At 60.3% G+C, this 15684-nt stretch overlaps 1 protein-coding gene across 5 annotated transcripts in view; it reads left to right on the top strand.

Moving 5' to 3' along the window:
- Positions 1-15684, top strand: part of DLG3 (discs large MAGUK scaffold protein 3) — a 71869-nt gene that overhangs the window by 13104 nt on the left and 43081 nt on the right. For 3 of the 5 annotated variants that reach the window (XM_032196128.1, XM_032196127.1, XM_032196126.1), the window contains exon 1: positions 9389-9715. The exons of the other annotated variants lie outside the window; for them this stretch is intronic. In XM_032196128.1, the coding sequence (XP_032052019.1) occupies positions 9389-9715 (327 nt within the window). Of the gene's footprint in view, positions 1-9388; positions 9716-15684 lie in introns of those variants that run through there. 5 annotated transcript variants of the gene reach the window in all.

Raw genomic sequence — 15684 nt, 5'->3', positions numbered from 1 at the left:
GGAGAGCGTGCTGCTGCTCCCCCAGGCTGGGGGTGCAGGGGATGCTGCGGAGTGTGCCTGCAGTGTGCTGGGTGCAGGCTGTGCTTTACCCCTGCTGGGATGAGGCCAAAAACATCCCCTTCCCTCCTTACGTCCAGGGAGGACGTGGCCCAGCTCAGCAGAAATGCCCCTGCCGGCTGTTAGGAGCCAGCAGAAGAGGCATCTGTCCGCTCTGACCCGCAGCTCGGGTGCCAAAAAGGTTCATGGAGCTCCCCAGGGGCTTTGGCAGAGAAAGGCAGGCTGTACCGCCAGCATGGCGACCGGCTGTCTGGTTCCCCTCTCCTTCTCTTGAGTGCTTTTTCCTGCCTCCCCATTTCCCTTTGGCCAAAGATAAGGATGTTCCCATGCTCTGCGCCTTTGCTGGCAGGCGCAGCTGCTGCTGCAGTGGCTCAGGGCACCTGCAGGGCTGGGGTGAGACCAGCAGATGCTGTGGCCACAGAAAAGCCCGCTGCAAGCTCCCCGCTGCCATAGCTGTAGCCCCACAGCTCTTAATTTCCTCTGCAAGGTGTGCAGAGGGAAAGGGAGCCAGGCTGCCCGGCTCCAGCCAGGTGCCAGGTTGCTGGAGCATCAGGTCAGAGAAGCAGGTCCTGAACGCAGGTGGGAGTCTGACAATTAATGCAGCCCCTCCCCGTAGCATTCCCTGTGCACTTCTGAGCGTACATTTAATTTTAGGAGAAGCAGAGAAGAAAAACAGCAGCCCAGAGGCCCCGGAGGTGAGCTTTGGGTTCTGAACTTCGTTTTTCTCCAGCAGTTTTGTGGTTCAGCATTGCAGACGCAGCCTCGGAAGCCAAAGCACTGAGGCCAGGAGGATGTCTGCCTGCTGTAACTCGCTCCGACTGAGCCGTACGTCAGCCTGTGCAGCACGGACACCCGGCTGGGCATCTGGCTGCCCGTGTCGCGAGGACGCTGCTGTGCAAAGGGGATTTCAGCGAGCGCTGTGTCAGTGAGAGCTGTCACTTCGGTGGACGTTTTGGGGTTGAATGGCCTCAGCTTTACTAGAGGCTCTTGCTATTCCTGCTGCTGAGATGAACAAGGAGATGCTTAAACCTCGGTTCTCCCGACTCAATATACAGCTCCAGTGAAGGATGAAAAAGTTGGTGGAGCCACCAGCCTGTCAACCAAAGGGTCGTGCGCAGCCACCTGTTCCTACTCTGTTTGGGGCCTTTCTGTCTAAAACTGGTAGCAAAAGGAAGATCCTCATCAGGCTCCGAGGCTTTTCTGGCTCCACAGCATGAGAAAGCCCTGCTGGAGAAAGGGCTGTTGGTCTGTACGTTCGTTCAAATCAGTGCCTTGCCCAAGACCTCCGTGACCCGTTGGTTTGCTCATTGAGTTTCCAAAACGAGCTGGTGCACCCCGCTGCGGGCCCCCCAACAGCACCAGGTCCCCGCTGTGCAGGAGGTGATGCTGTGCAGGGGGTGAATGACCCTGTTACTGCTGGAGCCCACCTCCCGCAGCACAAAGCAGCCAGGAGCTTGGAAGGGATCCCGGTGGTGCTGCGCCACCTCCTTGCCCCCACCCTGCTTTGCTCGGCCACCCTCCTGCTCGCTTCTGCTTGCTCCCCCGACAAGCCCCAGGTGCACGCACGTCGTGCCTTGCAGCGGTGGCTTTTGTGCCAGAGCCATTTGGATTATAGGACAGGTGCTGGCACAATGGAGCAAAATCCTGCTCCGAGGCAGGCGCAGGGGGTCTGCCACCCCGATCCCCGCCTGCCTGCACTCCGCTCCCCCTGCAGCCTCCCCAGTCTCTCAGGAGGCTGATGACAAATCTCCTGGGTGCCTTTCCGCAAAACAAACGGGCTTTCCTCTCCATTTTTTTTTTTGAGGAACAAACCAAGCTTGAACGCGGAGCCTGGCAGGCCAGCTGCTTTCTATCTGGAACGCTGGAGCTGGGGGAACGTCGCTGCATCTTAATGGCGCCGGGCTGGACGGAAATCAGGATTCTGGTGGCAGAGGCAGCACCAGCGCTGTTATAAATAGAGCAGCCATGATAACTGCTCGTGAGGGCTTTTAGTCTTTAGGATTTGGAGGATCAGCACTGAGCTATGCTGAGAGATCCATTATCCTTGGCTTTTGTAGGAATTAGGGGAATCTGCAGGGGAACAAGGGCAGTGGATGAGCGCAGGTTTGGGAATTGTCCCTCGTGTGAGGCTGAGCGTGGACCTGTTTTAAAGGAGCTCTGCGACATGCTGCTGCCTCTGGCTTTGCTCTCCTTGCTCTGAGGCGGTTGGACCACGTGTGGCTGTGGTGACACGAGCGTTTCAGTCAACCTGGTGCTCTGCTGGGGGAAAGCAAGGATTCGCTCCAGCGCCTGTTGTAGCCGTGCAGCCTGCACGCACACAGCACCGTGCGACAACTTGGCTGGCGTCGCGCCTAAGGAATGATTCCAAGCACTGGGATTCAGGCAAAGGACCTCTGCGCTCGGTGGCCTAGATAGCTGTTGGAGCTGGCACCGCCCCGGCGTGCCGGTGCCCAAAGCAGTGGCCTGCAGAGCATCGTGCCTGGCCGGCATTGATCCCCAGCCCCACAGCCAGGCGCTCACCTGCGCGTGTCCAGAGCAGGGCTTGGGGCTGCCAGGACCACGGCAGTGTCCTGCCAGACACCTCCCCGCTTTTCAAGGTAATTCTGAGAGCAGGTCACTTCGCAGCCGGGTTCCAGCAGGCTGCGGGAGGGTTTGTAGGTAGGAACTGAGGGAGAACCTGCACTGCAGCGCTGGGGGAGGCACAGGCTGGTCCTGGGGCCGGTTTCACTGCTGAAACCGGGGCGAGCTGTGCCTGCTGCACCATGGGCGTGCTGCAGCGCCCTGTTGTGCTCTCAGGTCCCTCTCCCTGGGCCAGTTGTGTCACCGTGTCCCACCCCGCAGTGGCAGATTTTGCAAGCTGAATGTCGCCTGGTGTTCTTACAGGGAGATTTTGTGCGCGTTGGCGCTGCCTGGGTGCACAGCAGGAGCGTGGCAATGAAACTGCTCTCCCCACTGCCTGCCCGTGATGTCCCACTGACATCACGGTGCCCAAACCAAGCCTGAAGCCGTGGTGGGGGCAGTGGCACTGTCACCCCTCCAGGTCTCCTGTCACCCCAGGCTTGTGCTGGCGGCGTCTCAGCCCTGTAGGTGTGTCTGTGCCTCTGCCAGGCCGAGCTGAGCCTCCTGCCTGCCCCGCGGGTGGGCGCACACCTGAAGGTCACCCCAGGGCTTGGGAACGCTGCTTGCCGCCCTCGCCATGCAGGCGGCGGAGGGGAAGGGCTGGGGGTGGCACTGCGCCTTTAAGAGAGGGCCGGGAGCCGGCTGCGGCCCCGCGGCTCGCCCGCTGATTGGCCGAGCGGGGGGCAGGCGGGCGCGGGGCGGGGGCAGCCATTCAGAAATTCCGCGCAGCGCTGGCTCCCTTAAAGGGGACGCGGCAGTGACGGCAGGGAGGGTCAGCGCCGAGGGGGCGGCCGCCTCGAGGCCAGGGCGGGTGGCTCCGGGCGCCGCCGACCCCATAGGGGCATCAGCAGGCTGCTCCCCTGCTTGGGGAGGTCGCCCTGACCCCATGGATGCAGGGATGCTGCACCTGCTGCAGGGCTCCAGCCAGCTCAGACCTCCTCTGAGGCTGCGTGTGCGCCGCCAAAAACCCCAAAAGCCGAAAAAAAAAAACAAAATCCGACCAGCCGGCACCCTGCGTGTCCCACCTGTGCAGGCGGGAGCTGCAGGAGGGGTGTTTTGTGGTCCGGGAGGGGCAGGTTGGAGCAGGGCTGCCCGTTCCAAAGTGGGCACCCAGCGAGCTCCCGTCTCATCCTCCCATACAGGGTGGGAACAGACCTGGCTCCCTGCGCCCTGGGTGGGTGGAAAAGCCCCTCTGGACAACTCTGTGTTGTCCTGGCTCCGAGCAGAGCAGTGCCAAGCCCTTGCAGGAGTCTCGGGGCCTTATACAAGGAGAGGTAAGAGATTTCCCTCCTGAAAGGAGACGGAAGGTTTCGAAGTACCTCCTTTCTCTGCCTCTGCCCCTAAAGTTGTGTCCTCGCCACATTCTCCGACTTTCCCCCTGCTCCGTCAGCCACAAGCATGCTCTGTGTAAGAGGAAGCGAGGCGTGCACAAGGACTGGGCACCCACGAGACGTGGCAGGGCTGTTAATTGCCATGCCAATGCAGCAACTGAGTCCTGTTAATGTTTAATCTGGGGTAAGGGCCTCTTCCCTGTATTTTATGGGCTTCCAGCTGAGCCTTTGGTGCTTAAAACCACAGTTTTGCCCTGATGCGTCATTTCCCCAGTGGACATGTGCTGCAGACCCCCATAAAACCCCTGTGCTAGGAGCAGGAGGATGGGCTTCAGGGCCAGGCAGGAGGCTCTGTCCCAGGTAGCTGGGGGGAGTGACTGTGTGCACGGTGAGGCCCTCAGTAAATCCACAAGGCTTGCTGGAACTGCAAAAATATTAAATAGGGCCCCAGGCCCTCCTCTGTGTGGAGGGAGCGTGGGCTGTGCTGTAGGACCTGCTGCAGGTCTCCGTCATGAAGCTGTGGTGCTCTGCTCCTCTGCCCCTTCCACACGTTGGGGAAGAGGTTTCGTTTGCTGGAATTGCAACTGCTGCGAGCAGAGCTTGGTGTTTACTGAAGAACCTCGTGCAGTTGCTGCCACGAGTGAGGATACGGGAACCGTGGCACTGGGCAACGTCTCAGGGATCATTAATAGAATGAGAATGGTTTTGCCCTGGAGGAGAATAATTTGTTTGGCAACTGTGCTGAGAGTGCTGAGAGCTATCGGTCCCTTGGTATGCCCTGTTATTATTATCCTAACTGTGCTTTTCCCAGCGTGAATTGCTCCTGGTGGGGTGGGGAAGCAGTCTCAGCAGGAGGCATTTGCTCTCCTGCCCCTTCCTGTCCCTGTGGCAGTGCAAACCCTCAGTGGCTCACAGGACCCCAGCGGCCCCATTTGCTGCTCTCTGCAGCCCAGGCAGGGCGGTGCTGCAAAGTTTTCATTTGACAATCCACAGATATGGGAAATCCCTGCTGGAACGGGGTCTGGAGCCAACTGGCAGGGCTGGACCAAGTTTGTTTGGTTCTTCCCTTTGCTTCTTGTCTCCCTGTGGCCTGCTCCCTCCGTGCCTTTACCTCCCATTGCTCCTCGTCCCTGCTGTCGGCCCTGTGGTTTGGATCTTGGGCAGCTTTCTGCAGGTGCTTGCAGTCCAGAAAGGTACCTCCTATGCAAGACTATTCCCAGCTTCCTCTTCATACATTAATTAGAAATATGAGGCTTTTCCCACCTGCAGCCAGGCCCCACACTAGCACATGGCTTTGGGGCAGTGGCAGCGCACCCCGCTGGCTGTCACACAGGCACTGCCAGCGACCAAATTGCCCCCGCAAGAGCCAGCACCGCTTGGGCTAAAGGCATCTTCCATTCCCAGAAAGGCTGCACGTGCTACAAAACCCTCTGAAATGGCTCAAACCCCTTTCTTCAGACTGCCCTTGAAAGGCTGCTCAGGGAAGGATGCGCCGTGCCTCACACTTGCCTTCCTCTTCCCGCAGGGCTTCATGTGAGAGGAAGGAAGCGCCAACAGGGGCTGAAATGCCGGCAACGCCAGATAAAACCTAGCTCCGTGCCGCCTTCGTGCCGTGTACATAGCACCATCTCCGGGGATTTCTTGATGCTTTGCAGAAATTAGCACCTGTAAAAAGAGCAGCTGCCAGAGCTGAATTTAAATAAGACGGGCAGGCTTCTGGTGGGAAGAGGCTAGAGGATCAGAGAGCACTTGGTTTCCTTGAAATGCTTCCGTCGGTGAAGGCACCTGCCTGCAAACCAGCTCCTGGCTCCTTTGGCAGTGCTCACTGCCCAGGTGAGCAGGGCAAGATGCCCACAGCTGCCTGAAAGCATGAGGCACATCTCATGCCCCACGAGACCCAGGTGTGGGCACTCTGGTGCAGGTGCTTGCACCCTGGGGGTACGGCAGCGCCGCCCCCAGCAGCTGAGATGCAGACACACGCTGAGGGTAGCTTGGGCAAGGCACAGCGTGGATGCAGCTATCAGCCAGCACTGGCCTCCTTGGAAGCCTGAGAAGGTGTCTCGAGCCCCACATGGTGTTAGGGAGTGCTGCAAGCAGGCAGCAACAACCAGGGAATTTTCTCCTTGTAAGTGGGGCTAGCAGGCAGCACGCGTGGCTCACTGCAAATGAGGAATTAAACAGCTCTCCCGGCAGAGGAGCTGAAATGGGATGGGAGGGTTTTCAGGCAGGGAACTGCAAGTGGTAGGAAGCTGGGAAGGACTTAGTGAGAGCGGCAGCAGGTGAGGCTCCAGGACACGAGGGAGCTCCTGGTTTGCAGGGTCAATTGGGCACCCACAGATAGGTGAGCTGGGGGAAGAAATGCCTGCTGCATGCACTGTCCTGTCTGTAGGGGTGCCAGAGACCGACCAGGGGGAGCACCAGAGACCTTCTTGTGAGGGCAACATTTCAGTCTGCCATGGGGGAAAAAATCAAAAGCTTCTCTTGTTTATTCAGCTCCTTATTAAAGTGTTTTTTCCCTAACAGGTCTTGTCCTTTGCTTTTGCACTTCTTCCTCTAAGTGCTAGCCCCTATCCTGACCCGCCCTCACCGCAGGGCTGAGTGAAGGGAGACGTGTCTGGAGCAGGGCAGCTGTGAGCAGTCAGGGCTGCAAACACAGCACGTGCCTTGCCCTAGTGCTCTCCTCCTGCCCAGGTCTGCCTCTTCCAGACCCGGGTGTCCCACCTGGCCGTGGCCCAAAGACGGCTTTGGCAGAGGTTTGTGGGGGTGGAGGGTGCCCTGGATCCGTGGTGAGGCTCTGCAGCCAAACTGGGCCATCTCTAGGGTGGGAACTGCGGTCGGAGGGAGGTGTGCAGCCGGGTCAGAGCAGTAATGAGCTATCATCATGTTACAGACTCTGGGCATGTCTCTTTGATGCTGACGTGACTTAGATCTCAGTGTCGCAGGGTGGGAGATGGCAGAAGGCCAGGATGGACTTCACGTCTGTTGACGTTCACGGAGGAGATGCTGACTGCTTGTTTCTACGAGGCTTATTGCTCTGCTGTGGTGCATCACTCCCCTTCCTCAGCTTCATTCCTGCCCCAGTCCCTCTGTTCCCATCTCTGCCCTCACTGCTGCCAGATGCCCTCTGCCTGTCCTGGTCACCCCTGGCTGTCAAGGTGCAGCATCTCCCCAGCACGGGGCCATCAGCCCAGCATCCTCCAGCACCACGTGCTCTGGGAGATGGCAAAAGGAGCAGCAGCAGATGTGTAGATTATCCTAATTGCTTAAAGCCTGAAGTGTAAAGTTCTCTATTAATTCCAACACTGCATGCTTTCCTTCCACACAGAAACACAGTTTTTCATTGATGAAAATCGCTCGGAACAGCCTCGCTTTGCATGCAGGCATCCAATCCTCCTTTGCCTTAGTGAGCTCTTGGTGGCTGCAGTGTCCTGTGGCACTGAGCTCTACAGGTCCTTACGTGCATCTCCTGGGCACTGGCTCGGTGCCACAGTGTGCCCAGGTCCCATAACTGCCTGTATGTCCGTGAGAGCCCCTGGGAGCAGCAGGGTGAGCCTCACCTGCAGACCTGCTTTCACAGAGCTTTCTGAGAGCTCAACAGACTTGCTTGTCTGGGGACATGACTCTCCTAAATTTAGAGCCAGGGGAATTTCAGTGTGAACCTGAGCACAGCTCCGTGTCACTGAGCACAGAGCAGCACATGACGGTAGCGTCTGTCCTGTGACAGAGGTAACCTGAGCAGCCCAGGGGCAAGGAGGTGCAGCCAGTGCTGGAGAGGATGGGCTCTGCACCGTGTGGTGCTTGGGGCTTCTGGGACAACGTGGATCTTATGGGGGTGTCTTCTGCCCTCTCCCCTTCACCCAGAAGCAAGCGTTGCACTTGACTGCTTGGGAGCAAACACTGCAGGAGCTCTTCTGTCTGCTTTAGTGAAGTGCAGAAGGATTGCTGCACTGGGGCTTAAAGAGCTAAAGGAACAAGGTGCGGGCAGGGGCATGCATTTGACCCACTTGTGCTTCCTCCACCCAAAAGCCTCACTTGTGAGCTGGGCCAGCCTCACGGAGGCCAGTAGGAGCCTATGGATCTCACAGCCTGAATTGGGGTGTTGAACCGCCACATCTTATGGACCAACTTGTGGACCCCTCCTGCTTGTCTTGTTCTTTTACCTGTGTCCCGCAGGAGCCCTGGAACACCCCTTTCATCCCTCTGCTCTTCTACCCGGTTATGTACTAGTTCTTCAAATAATTCTTCACCCACCCCAGTGTTTATTACAACTGTTAAGGAATAGAAGGCCAGGTTCAGGTTCTCCTAACTGGTCAGGTATGCTTTTTTTGCCCTGGTCTTTCTTTCTATCCTTCAGTTTGCCTCAGTGCCAGAGGCAAGGGGCTGCTGAGCGGTGCTGGGGGTGGTGTCCTCGCCCTGCTGTGCAAGCAGGGATTTCTGCAGCCCCAAAACACTGCACTTTTACCACCCTCGATGGCAGTATCTGTAAGGCCCAGCAAAAGCCCTTGGAGTTTCTGCACACCAAGCATGCCTGTGGCTCACAGGGCGATGGCAGCATCCCCAGGGTGCTGTGCTGGGGCGTGCGGGAACAAAGCAGGGAGAGGCAGGAGCTGAGGTGGGGATGCAGCAGAGCTGCTGCCGGGCTGGTGACGAGGGTGAAGTGAACCCCTCCGGGTGGGAACCACAGAGCCGGCAGGGCTGGCAGCACCCATGTGTCCGGAGCTGGGGATGGGGTCGGGGTGAGGGTGGCCGCAGGTGATTGATGCATGACACTGTCGAGCAAAGGCTTTCCATTCCTCCTGGATTCCCACACAGCACCCCACGCAAGGACGTTTCCAGGGTTTGCTGCTCGCGGGCGGGTTTTGGCAGGGCCGCCCGAGGGGAAGAAGCCCCGGTGGGTGCGGGCAGCCCCCTCAGCCCCCGCCTCATCCCCCCCGGCGCTCCGGGGGCGCTGCGGGGCGGTGCGCGGAGGCTCCGAGGCGCAGATTGACGGGGAGCGGGGCCGGGGGGGGGGGAGGCAGAGGATGCTCAGCGCCGCCGCAGGTGCCGCGCTCCGCGCTCCCGAGCCGAGCCGTGCCGGGCCGAGCCTCCCCATGCAGCCGAGCACCCCCGGGCCCGAGCGGCGCGGCCCCGCGGAGCTGCCCGCGCTGTAACCGCCCCCCCGCTCGCCTCCCGCGGGGCCGGGGGCGAGGAGGCGCCTGGAGCGGGGCGGGGGCCGCTGCCGCCCCCCCGAGCATCCCTCCCCGCGCCCTCCCCGCTCCCTCCCTCCGTGCGCGCATCGCTCCGCGCCGCCCCCCGCTCCCTCCCTCCCTCTCTCCCTCCCTCTCTCCCTCCTCCTTCCCTCCCTCCCTCCCACCCTGCCGGCTCTATGGTGTAGGGCAGCGATGCACAAGCACCACCACTGCTGCAAGTGCCCCGAGTGCTACGAGGTGACGCGGATGGCGGCCCTGCGGCGCATGGAGCCCCCCTCCTACGGCGAGTGGCAGCACGAGCAGTACGGCTACGGCGGCTACGGCTCGCAGACCCTGCCGGCGCCCGGGGGGGCCGCGCCCGCCGCCCGCGGCAAGGCCAAGCTGGGGCCCCCCGCCCGCGACGCCGCCGCGCTCAAGCCGCCGCCGCCGCCGCCGGGGAAGAGCGCGCCCAAGGTGAACGGCAGCGGCCCGGGCTGGTGGCCCGAGTGCACGTGTTCGAGCCGCGACTGGTACGAGCAGGTACGGGCCAGCCCCCGGGTAGCGCTCCCCGGAGGGGGTCGGTGGGGACGGGGCGGGCGGCTGCCGGGGGGCTCCCCCCGGAGAGCGGCGGGGCCGTGCCGGCACCCACGGGGCGTCGCGGGTGGCCGCCGTGGCGGTGGCTCCAGTTGGATGTCATCGTGGCTTGGGTTGGTGGCCAGTGTCGCTTGGCTTGGCTGCCACCATCTCTCGGGCCGGCCATCGTGGTCCTGCCTGGTGTAGGGGTCGTGCGCCCAAGCATCCTCCCAGGGGGCTCGCCGTGCACAAGGCAGGTGTCGGGCGTGATGGTTTTCGGCACCCACCCGCCATCCTCGCCGCTTGCCATGCCGCTGCCTGAAGCCCCGGTGGCGTCGAGGGCGTCTCACCACGCTGTGCTTAGCAGGCGTGGGGCACGCTGCCCGCCGGGCAGCCTCGTGGGCTCTCGGTGCCTCTTGCCAGCGCTCCCAAACTGGCACCCGCTTTTTCCATTGAGTTGTGGATTCCTCGCTCTGCTGCTACGTCCCTGCTCCCATAGATTATTACGTAACCCTTCTCTGATCGCCGGCATGCTGTGTGCTTTCTGCCCCATTTCACTGCCTCCATTTCTTCCCACACACGTTCATTTTATTAGTGTTCTCCTCCAGGACCCATTCTCAGGCTGTCTCTCTCTTTCTCCTCTAAATGGAGAGACCAGTCGTGTTTTGAACCCACAAGCCAGCTCAGAAAATGGTTGGAGCTGTTTGCAAAGCATTAAAATGGAGGCTAGACCCTGCCTGAAAAACAATTTACCCTGCTTTAAAGAAAGGCATTTCAGTTTCCTTCTTCTGCCTCTTTCATTCATTATCTTCAAACCTCACATGATTTCTTATTGATCCTTCTAATTATTATTTCAAGATGCTGTAGCAGGCAGGCACACGGGAATCAATGGGAATTCTCTCCTCCTTTCCCCTCGGAAAACACAACCCTCTTCTTCCCTTCCCGTGTTTTTCTTCATTACTGTCTGACTCTGTAGCTCTGGTCAAAATAATCTGATTCCAAGCTGATACGCTCAGAAGATGTTTACAGAAAGCACCCAAAACCCCAGCTACCTTGCTATAAACCTGCTTCTGGTTTCTCTCTGTTTCTCTGCCACTCTTTGCATCAAAATCAGCCTCATCTCTCTCTCGCCTGCTGATTCCTGGCAAGCGGTTTTCATCTTCCCTTTGCTATCTCTTTCCTTCGCTCCATCCAGTGCGGTGAGCTCTGGGAGCTGGGTAGGAGCAGGGAATTGGAGCCGGTCTGCTCCCCCCTTTCCTTTCCTTCCCTCTCCTGCTTGCAGGCAAGGTCTGGCCCAGAGCTGCTGGTGAGATGACTGCAAGCAGGCTGGGAGGGAAGCGATGCCAGCTGCAGCACTGCCGTGGCTGGCTGGGCAGGGGAGCCCCTCGTGCATTGCAGTGGTGGAAGAGAAATCATTGTCTTTGTGGTGCCGCCACAGAGCCCCGGGGCTTGGGCTGGTCCCAAAGTCCACGTAGGGAATCTCTGCTCAGCCTTAGCCTTAGAAGATGAAAATGAAAACCTCCTCGCTGCATTGCAAGCGGCAGAGGATGCCAGTGTGTGAGGCTACGTGAGCATAGCGGGGTCTGCATGTATAAAATGACGTGTGTGGTATGTGCGCTGCCTGTATCAGAGAAGGCAGGATTGCTCCCTGGTGTGTGGCAAATGTATGCAATGAGTAAAGCTTTGCAGCAAATACCTCGGCACCGTTCCCCTCCTGATCCAAGGGTGCGAAGTGTCTGAGCCATCGGGAAGCCACGTTCTTCCCGGTCTGGCCGTGGGCAGAGGGACAAAAGGTGGTGAAATGGGAACAGCCGGGCCATGCTCCCACCTGGCCGGGGGTTTTGGCACCAGGGGGCCAGGAGATGTCATGCTCAGGGGGAAATTGGCTGGGTGCTGGGTGCGAAGCTGCTGTGCTTGGCTGGAGATGAGGAGGCAGCCCCTCAGACCTCGAGAGCACCAGGGGGAGGCAAGGCTGCCATTGTTCAGGGCTGCCCCTTTAAGCGGTGTCCCTGTCCCTGGAAGCACTTCCAGCAGCAGAGGTGGGAGCAGGCAGAGCGGGGAGGAGGCAGAGCAGGGCCAAGAGGCTTCCCCATCAAAGCGAGGACCTGCTCACCTCCCTGGGATCTCCACCAGCCCCCGTCGAAGCCTTTTTCTCCTTTTCCTTGCACGCAGGCAGAGGAGAATGAACAACCAGCGCGTGTGCTGGAGCGGCGGCGTGTGCAGATGCTCTGACACGGGGAACATGCTCAGGGTTGCGTGTGGCGGTGTGTGTTGCTGCCATCATGCGTACTCGCAGACCCTGTGCACAGCCCCACGGCGTGTGAGCTGTGCCCACACGTGCCCAGCACACAGCACAGTCCCAGCATCAACCCGCACCTCCTCCCACTGCCGGCAGCGCGTCGTTCCTCTCCTTCTGCCTCTCCCCTTCTCCAGGACACAAATTAGCTTGCTCAGGCGATGCCAGTAACTGAGAACCCCTAATCCTGGCCACAGGGAGAGAGGAAATCTCTCAGCTCTGGGTTTCTCATTTCTTTTTGCTGCGCTTTCCCTCCCTCCTCCTTTTTCCCATCGGAGATCTCTTCCATTTCTTCTCCCTTATCTCGGTGTTTATTACTTCACGTTCCCCGTGCTTGCTGCCATCGCCGCTCTCCATTGTTTCCTCCTCCATCCCTCCATCCAGCCCTGCGCCCTCCCCGTTCCCCCTCGCTCACTGGTGGGGGACACAACTCCCCCCCCCCCTCCCGCTGCCAGACTGGGGTGAGAGGAGGACTCCCCGCTTTGGGGGAGGAATGGCAGCGCGATCCGGGGAGGCATCGCTGATGCGCAGCGGCTGGAGGAGCCAAGTGCTCCAAACCCCTCCTCTCCCCGCACAGTGACGCCCACGGCTGCTCAGGAGCAGAGCGCTGAGATGCTCGGCCGTGCTCGAGCCCCTTCTCCGGGGCTGCTCCCCGTGCCGGGGTGAGGCAGCCAGCACCGTGCCAGGGAAAGGTCCAGCCCCACGGTTTCTCTCACCCAGGGTCCCCAGTGCCAACAGTGGGACCCGCCGTGGGGCTCACCAGCCTTTTTCTGCATATTTGGGGTGCCCTGGGCATGCGCACCTCCTCCCTGGGAAGGGCACGGCTGAAGGCTGCGTGGGGTGGGTGGTTGGGAAGTGTCCTCTGCCCCTGGAGGCTGCCCCGGCTCTCCTGGCCCTGCTCGGCCAGAGATGCCATCCCTGTGGGCACGTGGCAATGCCCTGCTGTCCCCTGTCCTGCCTCTCCTGGGGCTGGGGGGATGCGGGGTGGGTCCCTGACCAGCTTGGGGTCACACCAGGCTCTCATGGGCATCCTGGGTGGAGGCGTTTTGTGGCCAGGCAGGTGGAGGAGGGGGAAAGGACCTCGCTGCCTGTCTGGGGCTGCGAATGTGTCACCGAAGGCGGTATTTTTCCACGCACAAACATTGCTTGTTATAGTTCCTCCCGTGCGCTGGGGAATCACCTGGAGGAGGTGGGCACAGTCTTGGCGGAAGCAGCAGCCCTCGCACAGCCTCTGGCTGGGCGCAGCAAAGATTTGAGGCTCCTGGGGCGTAGGAAATGGAGGGGGAAAGAGCCTCGGGGGGGAGCTGGCCTTCACCCGGCGAGGACGTGGTGGCCAGGCCAGGTTTCTGAGTGATGGGCAGGCAGGGCTGGAGGGAAAGGGGTGAGCGCTGAGGGGCAGGCGGGGAGCCAAGTGCGGGTGGCTTCGTGGGAAAGGGCTGGAGCCCCAGATGTTCCCTGGGGAGGTGCGAGGGAGGGTGAGAGGAACGGGGTGCCGGGGACACGGAGGCAGTGGAGGTGGTGAGGTTGGCAGGGTGATGTTGCTATGGCTACTCATGTGCTATTCATAGAAGAAATTAGCTAAATCTTTGCACTCGAAGGTGGAGGAGGAGAAAGGAGGAAGGCGTTCTCCGTGTTTGGAGGGAAGGAAGGAGGGAAGGAGAGAAGCCAAAACAGGAAGGGGGGTCACTTTTCCTCCTGTGCTCCGTGCCCGTGCCACGAGGGAGCATTTGGGGAAAGCGCTGCCGCTGGCCTGCCCGGCACTGGCAGGGTGTGAGGGGACACGGCAGGGATGAGCAGCCCCACGGGACGGCCCCCGCGGTGTCCGTGCAGAGCCCCGTGAGCAGGGCGAGCTCTGCGTCACGCCGGGAGACAGGAGACATCCTTTTAATTAAAGACATCCAATCTGCCAGAGGTATTTTTGGCAACCTAAATGTAGATACAACTGTAGTGAAACTTGCGTTTCGTGCCTGGCTCCCTCACGCTCAGCGGGGCGTTGCGGTGCCCGACCCCGGCCGCCCGCTCGGCCCCACGCTGTCCCCCGGCCCCCCTGCCACCCCCGGCGTCTGTCCCCGCCTGTCCTCTTGGCAGCCGGAGTCCCGCAGGGTCTTCCCTCTCCACCGCTCCTCATCGCACCCCGCTCCCTCGCGAGAGTTTCATTCCCTTCCCACGGACCCGCTTATCACCTCCTCACTCACGATGTGTAAATCTGCGTGTCTGTTCCTAATATATCTCCTTCCATCTGATTTCACCTCTCAGCTTGTTTCTCGGGCATCTCCGTCTGGTGATCCTGCCGTCACCACCGACTCGGGTGGCTATAACCAGGCACCGAGCTGCTCTCCTTCCCCCAAACCGTGCCCCACCACCAGCCCGGCCCCTCACCCCACAGACCTTTGAGGCAGCCACTATTTCTGATGGATGATCTGGACCTTCCTTTCCTGCCACCCAGCCAGTACCATGGTCCAGCCAACACTTTTGCAGGTCGTTCCCGGGGTCACTTCCCTCTCTCTGTGTCTCCTGGTCCTGAACACCTGCGTGCTGGCTCCTTCTGATCCCCTCACCCACCCTGAGCATCCCATGTCCTGCTCTCACCTGAGAGCACCAGAGAAGCAGCAGAGCTTTTGCCCAAACTGGCTGTGGCAGAGATGTGGCTTCTGCTGTGAAGGCCGAGTCTGAAGCCATGCAGGTGGGAGAAATCCCATCAGCACAACGTGGAGGAAGAGGGAAGTACCCATTGGAAATAGGAAGACGTGGCCGTGCTGTGTTGCTGGGGGAGGAGGAAGGGGAGAGCAGTGTGGTGAGGCAGCCAGGCCAAGAACAGGCAGCTTCCAGCAGGGACGTGGCCAACGTGGAGGAAGTGGCTCCTCACCAGGAACGTGGTGGTGGTAGGAAGGTGTCAGCCTTCCCTGCCGGAGGGTTCCCCCCGTGCTTTGTGCTTTCAGACGGTCTCTTCCCCGTTGGCTTTGATGTTACTGATTTGGTGGGAGCTGCCCTGTCCATTCCTGGCCATCTCTGGGGTTGTGGTGGGGCTCTGCTGGCTGCTCTCGGGGCGTGCTTGAAGCAGGGAGGGGTCTGTGGGGGCTCTGTGTGAGAAGCAAACTCACTGGGTCATCCATCCACCTATCCATCCATCCATCCATCCTGGTACCCTGAGCGGGGAGGTGGGAGCGAAGCAGAAGCCATGGCCATCCCCAGAGAGCCACCTCGCTCGGGTGAGGCCCCCTGCACACAATCTGCCATGATCCGAGGAGCTTCCGCTCCTTCCTTCGCTGCGGATGCTCATTTAGAGAGAGGAAGTGATTAAGACTAATCAGGCCGCAATCAGCCATGGCTGCGTGCCGGGCGCTGCGGCGCTCAGCCCCATGCAGGATGCCCTCCCGAGGGGTCCTGGTCTCCAGTTCCCAGAGGAGAGCGGATCCAGCACGGGTCTGCTCTGGACTGGGAGAGCTGGGCGTGCTGGGGCAGCCCGGGAGGGACAGCGTGTCCCTGGCTCAGCATCCTGGCTGCAATTTGGGAATCAGCTTAACCCTTGCTCTGCCTGCAAGGCAGTGAGAGTGCTGTGAGTGGCACAGGGCGTGCAAGCGCTCGTGGCTGGTTGGAGCACAAGCAAACATGGGATGATGTGGGGATCCCTCAAGGGCAC

The sequence above is a fragment of the Aythya fuligula genome, chromosome 13 (genome assembly GCF_009819795.1).
Source record: "Aythya fuligula isolate bAytFul2 chromosome 13, bAytFul2.pri, whole genome shotgun sequence".
Classification (NCBI taxonomy): domain Eukaryota; kingdom Metazoa; phylum Chordata; class Aves; order Anseriformes; family Anatidae; genus Aythya; species Aythya fuligula.
Note: the sequence above shows the minus strand (reverse complement) of the source record. Positions and strands in the feature narration are given on the sequence as shown.